A 12,153-nucleotide genomic window follows, 5' to 3' on the forward strand; every position below is an offset into this window, starting at 1 on the left:
ATGAAAATAATTATTATATGTAGATCTGCAATTGATTCACTTTGGAGTTTATCCAATTCAGTTTTGGGCAAGTCCCTGGTTCAACTGAGCCCAGGGACTTTCTGTGTCGAGTTTGTATGTTCTCCTCGTGCTTGTGTGGGTTTTCTCCAGATACTCCGGTTTTCTCCCACAGATCAAAAACATGCATGTTAGGCTGCCTTCAGTCCCAGGCCTCCCTTGCAAAATAGATCTGTGATCTCAATGGGATTTGTCTGGTTAAATAAAGCAAAATACTTCATTTTAATTTAATATTTGACCTAATTACTTTTGACTTTATTCAATGTGACAATGGCCATGACTTTGTCAACATGTACACATTTTGAGCTGAGATACCATACCATTTTATTTATAAAGCAGCAACAGGGCCAACCAAAGTGCTGTACAAACAGAAACAAACAGCCAAAGCACACAGCAACATATAACATAACGTAAAATCAAAATGTAGAAACAAAATAATAGCAGTTAATAACATAATGACTAACACAGTGTGATACATACCGGTTCAGCACAGATCATACAGTGTTGAAAGCCAGGGGATAGTAGTGGGCTTTTATGATGTGATATGGAAGGAGCCAAGAGTGATTTATAACACATGTTCCGAGCATGACATCTTATGGTATCGCATGACACATCATTGTAATGGTCTGACCAACACAGCGAGGATAACTTCATCATTTCTTAACATAAGATGATCTTAGTAAAGCTTGAAGGCGATAGACCTTTGATTTGATGTTTAGCTGAGATCTGATTTTTTTCATGTTTATGAAGCAGCTTTGAAATAAAAAAACATTTAGTAAGCTGTGACTTGACTGCTGTATTGTCTTTCATTGAGATTCAATTCAAAGGAATCTCAGATATAAAAATCATCTGATGTCCCCCTCAGGCTCAACTTTCCACGTGGCTTCCCAGATGAGTACTCCCTCATGACCACCTTTCGCATGATCAAGAGCACGGTGAACAAGGTATGGAACGTTTGGCAGATAGTGGATGAAGATGGTTACAAACAAGCTGGACTTCGGCTGAATGGGGACCAACAGGCTCTGGAGTACTTCCTGATGGGAGCAGATGGAAACCTCCAGACTGTCACCTTCCCTGGCCTCTCTGTACTTTTCAACACCAAATGGCACAAGGTGATGATCGGTGTGGAGCGGGACCAGGTCACACTGTATGTGGACTGCCAGCCTGTGGATCAGAAACCCATCAAGGGCAAAGGCCTCATCAACACAGTGGGAGACACTCTTATTGGCAGGCTGGATTCGGATCCTGAAGCCTCTGTGGTGGTGAGAATTGCCTCCTGTGTTCTAACTGTAGTTACAGGTTGTCAGGAAAATGTTGCTCTCATCCAGGTTTGTGTGTGCTGAGCGCTGCTATAATTTGCAAGTGCTGCTGTCACAGCAAAGCTGCTCAGCTGGGTTCCAGAGGGGGGGAAAAAAGAAAAAGCTTAATCCCTGTAGAAAATTGCAGAGTTACAAAATCAAGCTCAACAGCCCATAAAAAAGCATTTACTGAAAACCTCAAAGAAATAACTGCACCATTACTAAGCATTTGAGATAGCTTTTTTTTTTTTTGTTAGACATGTAAATGGCTCCATAACCTGACATTGTAAAAGTGGTAATGTTAACATCTTTTCTTCAGTTCGAGCTTCAGTGGATGTTGATTCACTGCGACCCAAAGAGAGCCCAGAGAGAAAACTGCAACGAGCTTCCTGCCACCGAGGTACAGTAACTGCTGAGCCCTCGCTGTGCTGCATGTCTCACTCGAATAACTGGAGCCCTTTGCATGCTGAAGAAGGGTTGCAGCAAATATTATGTGGAGCTGCAGATGCTTTAACTGTTCACAGATCTCTTTGAGCTGGTCATGACCCACATAGACATGAGCTTTGTGAAACCAAACATGAAGCAGGACTCAGCTGCACTGACACACAACGTCATGCAGTAAATATGTGACAGATGTCTCCTTTTTATCATTTAAACATAATTTTAGTCAGTTCAGCAATTTCTTGTGGTCAAACAAATTTTTTAAACTAAATGCAACTTTGTTTTGCCTCATCATCAATCTTCTCCTTCATAGTGGAGTTACTGTTATTTTGGCCTTTAAAGTAGAGCCAGTGAATCCAGTTCACTTTAAAGATCCGGCTTAATCAGAATCACTCACTAAAGTAACCTGGTTCACTTGAGTCACTTGTGTCATTAACGCTTGCCACCCACCCGCAGTAAAAAGTAAAATACAAGACAATATGATGGTAGATATGCAAAATTCAGATATATTTATTTTACAATCTCACACACCAAAAAATAAAAAATTACAAAAAAACAATCTTGGACATTGCCCGGGGTCTCCTCCCAGTCGGACATGCCCAAAGCACTTCCCTAGGTAGGTGCCCAGGGAGCATCCTTACCAGATGCCCAAACCACCTCAACTGGCTCCTCTGGATGTGGAGGAGCAGTGGTTCTACTCTGAGTCTCTCCTGATAACTGAACTTCTCACCCTGTCTCTAAGGGAGAGTCCAGCTACCCTGCAGAGGAAACTCATTTCAACCTCCTGTATCCACACTCTCATTCTTTCTGTCACTACCCCGAGTTTGTGTCCATATGCGAGGGAAGGAATGTAGACAGACAGCTTCGCCTTACAACTCAGTTCTCTCTTCAGCACAGCGGACCAGCACAGAGTCTGCAATACTGCAGAGACTGCATCCATTCGTCTGTCAAGCTCATGCAGCTCATGCTCCATTCTTCCCTCAGTTGTATTCAAAAAATGTTCAATACAAAAACAACTGGACTTTATTTGTAACAGAAGACGTTTCGCTCCTCATCCGAGGAGCTTTTTCAATTCAAAGAGCAGTGAGTGAGAGATACAGGTTATAAGGCAGACTGAGATAAGACACACACACACATGTAGATTTGACAAGTCACACCTCAACACCTTAACAGTGGGGGTTTCTTAAGGTCTTTGATCCTCTAATTCACAGACGAGGCCCCTCTGTTCCCATCAGGTGTGAAAACCGGCTGGGAATCTGTTTTAAAGTTGCATTATATGTTTTTGAAACTAAAAATCTGAGGCCTCCTCCTCTGTTAAGAGACGGCTTTTCTCTTTTTACATAAATTGCTTCCTTCACCCCCCCTCTCAAACCATCTGTGTTCTCGGTCCAAAATGTGCACATTTTGGTCCTCAAAAGAGTGTCCCTTATCTGTGAGGTGGAGGTGAACAGCTGAGTCTTGTCCTGAGGAGGTGGCTCTCCTGTGTTGAGCCATGCGTCTGTGAAGAGGCTGTTTAGTTTCTCCAATGTAGAGGTCTGGACAGTCCTCGCTGCACTGGACTGCATACACTACACCACTCTGTCTGTGTATGGGTGTTTTGTCTTTAGGGTGGACCAGCCTCTGTCTGAGAGTCCTGCTGGGTTTGAAATATATTGGGATCTTGTGTTTGTTGAAGATCCTTCTGAATTTCTCTGATACTCCAGCAACATAAGGGATGACAATGTTTTTACGTCTGTTGTTCTCCTTTTTCTGTTTATTAGTGTGTTTTGTAGATTTCCTCGCTGACTTGACAAAAGCCCAGTTAGGATATCCACATGTTTGAAGAGCTTCTTGAATGTGTTTCTGTTCCTTTTCCTTCCCTTCTGTCTTCGTGGGGACGTGTTCGGCCCAATGTTGTAAAGTTCTGATGACAGAGAGTTTGTGTTCCAGTGGATGGTGGGAGTCAAACAGAAGATACTGGTCTGTGTGGATTGGTTTTCTGTCAACTTCAATGTTGAGGCTGTCCTCTCTTTCTATCTGAACCAAACAGTCCAAAAAAGGCAGCTTGTTGTCATTTGCATCCTCTCTGGTGAACTTGATGTTGTTATCGACCGAGTTAATGTGTCTGGTGAACGCTTCTATTTCCTTGGCTTGGATTTTGACCCAGGTGCCAACCACATTTCGGAACCAATGGCTTGGCGTTGTTCCCTCAATGGAGTTTAGGGCTCTCTGTTCCACTTCCTCCATGTAGAGACTGGCAACAATTCAATTCAATTCAATTCAAAAATACTTTATTAATCCCAAAGGGAAATTCTTGTTGTAACTCGTTATCCTCATTTCATTAAGAGATGTTACAGATACTGATGGCTGTAGACAAGAAGGATCTCTTGTAAAGGTCCATCCCACAGTGGGTCCTATAAAACTGGCTGCAGATGGCATCCGATCTGTCCACCCAGACTCGGCTGGCCTCTTGATTCCCCCGGGCTGTAGGACCGCCTGAATGCCGGGCAGAACTCTTCCAAGAGCGATGGCCACTCCTCCCAGCAGTCTGCCGAGCTCCTTGTCGCTGCGGACAGCCAGCTGTAGGTACCGAGGGATGATCCTGTCCTTCCTCTGTCATGAGCCGTGTTTCCTGCTAGTTCCAGGATCTCAGTGGTCAGGCACTCTTGCACAGCTGGCAGGTAGATGAGAATGCATCCACAGAACATCCTTTCAACTCATTTGAGATTAGAGACTGTAGCTGAGATAATATTTGAGCTTTTGAGATGTTAATCAGCTGCTGTTGATTGTAGAAAACTGCTTTGTTGCCATGGTTACGCATCATAACAAATGTCCAAAACTAAAAAAAAGTTTCAGTAAAAATCCTTCCAGCTGCACAGCATCTGATACCAGAGGAAACAATCATCCAAAAAACGTGATTTACATCCAGATAAAGAGGAATTAAAGTTTCCAAAAGCAAAATCTCAAAATGAAAGTAACAGAGCTGCTCCAACATGCAGCCACCTTGAGCGGCGCAATTCTAGAACATAATATATTCATATTATATTCATATTCATATATGTTCATATTTCTTAATGGGTGACACTGGAGATCCCATGGCACAGCCGTGCTTCTGTCTGTAAAAATTGTCATTGAACTTGAAATAAGTGGTGGAGAGGCAGAGATCCAACAGGGTGCAGATCTGGTCCGGGGTGAAGTTGGTCCTGTTGATTAAGTCCTTGTCTTGTAGAAGTTGTTTTCTGACGGTTTCTACTGCTTCAGAGATGGGTATGCATGTGAAAAGAGAAGTCACATCATACGATACAAGGGTTTCTCCTGGGGTTAGTTTCAAGTGTTGAACTTTGTTAGCAAAATCAATGGAGTTCTTTATGTGATGAGGTGTGTTTCCAACAAGAGGAGCTAAAATACCAGCCAGATGTTTAGCAATATTGTATGTCACTGAGTTCATGCTGCTGACGATGGGTCTGAGTGGTGTTCCTTCTTTGTGGATTTCCACTTTCAAAAACCTATAATGCAACTTTAAGACAGATTCCCAGCCGGTTTTCACACTTGATGGGAACAGAGGGGTCTCATCTGTGAATTAGAGTAACAAAGACCTTAAGAAACCCCTACTGTTAAGATGTTGAGGTGTGACTTGTCAAATCTACATATGTGTGTGTGTCTTATCTCACTCAGCCTTATAACCTGAATCTCTCACTCTCTGCTCATTGAATTGAAAAAGCTCCTCGGATGAGGAGCGAAACGTCTTCTGTTACAAATAAAGTCCAGTTGTTTTTGTATTGAATGCTTTTTGAATTCATCATGTTCTGGATGACTGAGATTCTTCACCAGCATATTCCCTCAGTTGTGAACTAAACCCTGAGATACAGTGGTGCTTGAAAGTTTGTTACTGTTTTAGATTTTTCTATATTTCTGCGTAAATGTGTCCTAAAACATCATCAGATTTTCACACGTCTTGAAAGTAGATTAAGAGAACCCAGTTAAACAAATGAGACAAAAATATTATATAGTTTATATTTATTAAGAAAAATTATCCAATATTACATATTTGCAAGTTGCAAAAGTATGACTTGGAGACTTTGACTTGGCCATTCCACAACATGAGCTTTATTCTTCTTGAACCGTTGAACCGTTCTTTGGTAAAACCACTTGTGTGCTTCAGGTCATTGTGTTGCTGCATGACCCACCTTCTCTTGACATTCAGTTCATGGACAGATGTTCCGGCATTTTCCTTTAGGATTCTCTGACATAATTCAGAATTAATTGTTCCATCAATGATGGCAAGCCCTCCTGGCCCAGATGCAGCAAAACAGACCCAGACCATGATACTACCATCACCATGTTTCACAAATGTGATAAGGTTCTTATGCAGGAATGCTGTTTTCCATTCTCCAAACAGAACACTTTTCATTTATTCATTCAACCTTTATTTAGACAGATAAATCCCATTGAGCCTCGAGGACTCATCAAGAGAGACCTGATTTCAACAAAGTATGATGCCAAGAATGAACAGGGACAACAATAAACAGTTATAAAAAGTCATACAGATTTTTTTAAACAAATAGGATGGATAAAAAAAAGAAAAGTAACAAAAACAGCTAGATTCTAAGGAGAATGTAGAAAACTAAAAACAGGAACATGTCTGCATTGGTCCCTGCCAGGAGTCCAACATTCTTAAAGCCACTTAGAGAGGTCAAGGTCGAGAGCTTCAGTTCTTTATGTAAGATATTCCAGGAAACAGGAGCGGAGTAGGAGAAGGTCCTTTTGTCTAGTTCAGTCCTCATTGAGGGAACACTGCAGGTAATAATGTCCTGAGAGTGCACGCTGTAGCTGCACTCACACAGAGACATGTAGGAGGAGATGTATGAAGGCAGCAGACCAAGAAGTGATTTAAAGATGAAAATGTACCAGTGAGAGAGTCTGTGTGAAGTTAATGATGTCCAGTTAACCAGTGAATACTGGGTACAGTGGTGGGTACGATAATCACAGCCAGTTATGAATCTTAGTGCACCGTGATAGACAGCATCCAACATCTGCAGGGTTCTTGTAGGAGCATTCATGTAAATAATGGTAAATGGACTGTACTTATATAGCACCTTTCTATCTTATTTCAAGATACTCAAAGCGCTTTACACTACAATCTGTGCCCTCATTTACCCATTCATACAGCACTCTACATCTCTACAAAGCTAACTGAACAAATCATTCTAATGAGACTAATCAGTGCTTTTAGATCACATTCATACACTGATGGGACACACATCAGAGGCTATGAGGGGTTCAGTGTCTTGCCCAGGGACACTTCAGCATGTGACTGTTGGTGGATTCGAACCCCAAACTCTCGCATTGGAGGACGACTGCTCTAACCATTCAGCCACAGCCGCCCAATAATAATGTCACTGTAATCAATGTAGGGAAGGAAGGTCACAGATACAAGCCATTTCCTAGCATTCAGAGTTAGACAGGATCTGTTTCTGAAAAAGAAACCCAGTTTAACTTTCAGTTTCTTTATCAAGTTTTCCACATGGAGCTTAAAAGAGAGATGCGAGTCGACCAAGATACCCAAATATTTATAGGAATCAACAAACTCAGTGGGGACACCATTTGATGATAAAATCAGACGAAGAACTGCTGGGACGACTTCCTGTTTGAAAAAAGCATCCCTTTGGTTTTATCTGCATTTAAGACAAGTTTGAGGTGGAACAAATCTGACTGGATGATGTCAAATTCGGATTCCAAAAGCTGAAAAGCCTCATCAACTGTTTTAGCTCGACAATAAACAACTGTGTCATCAGCATAGAAATGTATGGATGCATTAGGGATGTTTTTACCTACATTACATATGTAGATTGTAAAGAGGGTGGGTCCTAAGACTGAGCCTTGTGGTACACCATTGTTGACTGTTAATTAACTGGAGGAAGTACCATTATGTTGAACACATTGCCTCCGGTCTGAGAGATAGTTAGAGAACCAACCAATGGTGTGATCTGAGAAACCGATTTATGAGAGTTTATGACACAAGATGTTATGATCCACAGTGTCAAAAGCTAAACCAAAAAAAATTAAACCAAAGAGTTCTATTTTGGTCTCATCCATCCACAAAACATTCTTCCAACAGTCTTTTGGCTTGTCCATGTGATCTTTAACAAACTGCAGACAAGCAACCATGTTCTTTTAGGAGAGCAGTGTCTTTCTCCTTCAACCCTGCCATGACCACCATTGTTGTTCAGTGTTCTCCTGATGGTGGACTCGTGAACATCAACATTAGTCAGTTTGTGAGAGAGGTCTTCAGTTGCTTAGAAGTTACCCTGGGGTCCTTTGTGACCTTGACGACTATTCCACACCTTGCTCTTGGAGTGATCTTTTTTGGTCCACCACTCCTGAGGAGGGTAACAATGCTCTTGCATTTCCTCCATTTGTACACAATCTGTCTGATTGTGGATTGGTGGAGTCCAAACTCTTTACAGATGGTTTGTAACCTTTTCCAGCCTGATGAGCATCAACAACTCTTTTTCTGAAAAATCTCCTTTGTTTCTGCCATGATGCACTTCCACAAACATGTTGTGAGGAGCAGACTTTGATAGATGTTGTTCTTTAAATCAAACAGAGTGCTCACTCACACTTTATCATCATCCATTGATGACCATGACCATGTATAATAATTTTGTCTCATTTGTTTAACTGGGTTCTCTTTATCTAGTTTTAGGACTTGGGTGAAAATCGGATAATGTTTTAGGTCATGTTTATGCAGAAATATAGAAAATGCTAAAGGCTTCACAAACTTTCAAGCAACACTGCACTTAAACTTCTCCACTTGAAACAGAGCTTCACCCTCGACCTGAAGAGAACAATCCACCTTTTTCTTACTGACGACCAGGGCCTCAGATTTAGAGGTGCTGATTCTGATACCAGCTGCTTCACACACAGCTGTGAACCGCTCCAGTGAGAGCTGAGGATCATAGCACAATGACGCCAACAGGTCCACATCATCAGTAAAGAGTAGAGATGGAATCATGAGGCCACTGAACCAGAAACCTTCAACCCGCTGGCTGCACCAAGAAATTCTGTCCATAAGAATTATGAACAGAATCAATGACAAAGGGCAGCCCTGGAGGAGTCCAACTCCCACCCTGAAGGGGTCCAATTTACTAGCAGCAACGTGAACCAAACTTTTGCACTGCTTGTGTAGGAACCGAACAGCCCATAGCAATGGACCCCCAATCCTATGTCCACAGAGCAGTCCTCACAATGTCCCCAGAGGAAACCCATTCAAACCCATTCTCTAAATCCACAAAACACATGTAGACTAGATAGGCAAACTTCCATGACCCTCATGGACTCTAGTGAGAGTAAAGAGCTGGTCCAATGTTCCACATCCATTACGGAACCCACATTGTTCCTCCTGGATTTGAAGTTCGACCAACAATCTGACTCATTACTCCAGTACCCCTGAATAGACCTTACCAGGGAGGCTAAGGAGAGTGCCCTTTAATTGGAGCACACCCTCTGGCCACCCTTTTTGAAGAGGGGAACCACCAACCCAGTCTCCTTATCCAGTGGCACTGCCACCGATGTCCACGTAACATTGCAAAGGCATGTCAACCAAGACAGCTCGACAATATCTAGAGCCTTAAGGAAATCAGGGTAGATCTCACCCACCCCAGAGCCCTGTCACCATGGAGCTTTTTATCTACCTTGATAACTTCAGCCATGGATGGACAGTCCAATCCTGAAGTCCCCCAACTCAGCTTCCTTCATAGAAGATGTGCTGGTGGGATTGAGAAGGTCCAAGAAGTATTTCTTCCACGTCCCCACGCCATCACTGGTTAAGGTGAAAAGCACCCCACCTTCACTGAACACAGTGTTAGTAAAGCACTGCTTTCCTCTTTTCAGATGGTTTGCCAGTATCTCCTCTGCGTGGAACGAGTCTTTATTTCATCTTTATTCATCTTTCTATCTTTAGTTCATGGATGGCCACCGCAAAAAGCACTGACAACTTTGACGTCAAAGCTCAAGACATCTTCCTCAACAAGCGAGGCGCGGAACATGACCCACTCTAACTCAATGTCCCCCACCTCAGCTGGGATGCAGTTAAAGCTCGCCCGGTGGTGCAAGTTAAAGATTTTTCTGACGACTTCTTCTGCCAGGCGTTCCCAGCAGACCCTCACTACACGTTTGGGTCTACCAGGTCTGTCTAGCATCTTTCCCCGCCATCTGATCCAACTCACTATCAAGTGGTGATTAGTTAACTCAGTTCCTCTCTTCACCCAAAACAAATGGCTGCAAATCAGATGATACGACTACAAAGTCAATCATTGATCTACAATCTATGGTGTCCTGGTGCCAAGCTTACTTATGGACACCCTTATGCTTGATTATGGTGTTTGTGATGGACAAACCATGACTAGCACAGAAGTCCAACAACAGAACACTGCTCAGATTCATTTTAGAGAGGCCATTCCTCCCAATCACGCTCCTCCAGGACACACTGTCGTTTCCCATACCATGCCCTCACAAATCCATTAATTTACTGTATAGACTCATCTCTGGTCTGGTCTGCATGTAGACCAGATAACTTTGTTTTTTGTCACTGACTATTTTATGACATTTCTTTTTAAATATTTCCTGTTTCTCCATGGCTGAAGGGCAGTTGTAGATTTGTTTGCCTCTGAGACATTTTTTGCAGCTTGCAGTGAAAATGCCACCCTGCTGTCTCACATATCACCTGCTGTGTAAAGAATTATGATCAGCAGAAAGTGTTTTTATTTTGTCACATGGCTCTGGATGTAAATGACTATAGCTCATGTAGCAGAAACATTTCCTGGCCTGGTGTTCTCTTCTAGCTTTCAGGCTAACACAGAGAGTGGAGGTAATGTGTTTGGGGCTTTAAACAGCAGCATGATATTTATCCCTCACTACTGGGATTATGAATGCTTCTGCTGACACTTTGGTGAGGGCGGTGTCATTACTTTTCATTAACTCTTCTTTTTTCTGATTTCTCTTGCTTCTGCAGATGTTTGCCAATGCTGAGGTATTTAATTTTTCTTCTTTACTTTCTTTTTACTTTGGGATTTGAAGCCATTTATCTGTTTTAGTGCTACATTTGCCTAATTGCCCTATTGCTCTTTACTCCATTTAGTCTGTGGTGGTGGTTTTGTTTCTTAACATTTATCTTTACTTTTATTGATTTTAGTACAATTTTTCTATGTGCAAACAACCTAGAGTTATTTAAATTTAAAATCAAGCCGACTGAAGATACAGAGCACAGAATATTAATAAAAATAGTTTGACATTTGTGCTACAAAAGACTTAAAAATATATAGCTTGATTTGTATAAATACTAGCTGTAGAAGGACTAATATAAGGCTTCAGCTAAACAATCTAGTCCCAGTATTTGTCCAATTTTTTCTTATAAATTAGCTTATTTTCACTTTAGTAAAGTTAAAAACTGTCCTTTTCACAGGAGTCACTGGTGTCAAAACTCAACTTAAAGAAGGCCTTTGTCACTTCAATGTGGTGAAATGATGAATGATGGCTTCATCTTATTTTCAACACTTGATGTAACCTTTCTGTTAGGTTGTGATCAAATTTGAATTTCTTTTCTCTGTGAAAAAGTTTTTTCACTTGATATAATTGATATGAGGTTTCAAGAAATTGGCCACACAAGTATTGAAACAGATAAAATCATCTCACTCCTCTCTGAACCTGTTGTTTTAGTTTTATATAACAAGATCCAAAAAAGTTCAATCTGGTCCTCTGGACATTCAATTAAACAAAAAACAAAACAAAGCAAAAAAATCTAGAAACGTTTCGTCTCTCATCCAAGAGACTTCCTCAGTCTGAGGTGCTGTTCTCAGCTCAGTCTCTTAAATAGCACCTTCACAGAGTGGATCAACCAGTTTGCTGCTGACAACCAAAACCAGCTGATGTCAGGATTATTGAGCATGCATCAGGATATATAACAAGATGTCATAGCCTTTTTTTGTGTGTGTATAAACACAAATACTAGTACTGTTTTCTGGCACAAGAGCCAATCAAGACCTTAAAGGTTGCATAAATTTGCCACTGGCTTTGATAAAATGGCATAGTTTGATGCTTTGAGACCAAAAAGATGGACTACCTGTATATCTACAGTTTAGTATTAAAACAGAATATGAATGAGTGTTTGTGCTCTCTTCAGTATCTGTCCCACATCATGATTGTTTGTCTCTTCTCTTAGCCTGAAAAAACAATTCCAGGTCCCCCAGGTGCACCAGGCCCAGAAGGCCCCCATGGGGCCCCAGGAGAAAATGGCAGGGATGGAAGAGATGTAAGCATATCCTGCTTGACTTCAGTCAGGTTTCTAGTAACATTTATTTTTCTATTTTCTATATATGTG

The 12,153-nt window shown here is 41.6% G+C and overlaps 1 protein-coding gene across 1 annotated transcript in view; it reads left to right on the forward strand.

Moving 5' to 3' along the window:
* LOC119425253 (collagen alpha-1(IX) chain) overlaps window positions 1-12,084 on the forward strand; it is a gene marked incomplete at its 3' end in the record, with an annotated part of 47,986 nt that extends 35,902 nt beyond the window's left edge. Inside the window, 4 exon segments of the mRNA XM_037692777.1 lie at window positions 923-1,319; window positions 1,675-1,755; window positions 10,789-10,806; window positions 11,995-12,084. Coding sequence (XP_037548705.1) covers window positions 923-1,319; window positions 1,675-1,755; window positions 10,789-10,806; window positions 11,995-12,084 — 586 coding nt within the window.
* Window positions 12,085-12,153: the final 69 nt, after the last annotated feature.

Source organism: Nematolebias whitei, chromosome 19, assembly GCF_014905685.2.
Source record: "Nematolebias whitei isolate Nwh7 chromosome 19, NemWhi1, whole genome shotgun sequence".
Classification (NCBI taxonomy): Eukaryota; Metazoa; Chordata; class Actinopteri; order Cyprinodontiformes; family Rivulidae; genus Nematolebias; species Nematolebias whitei.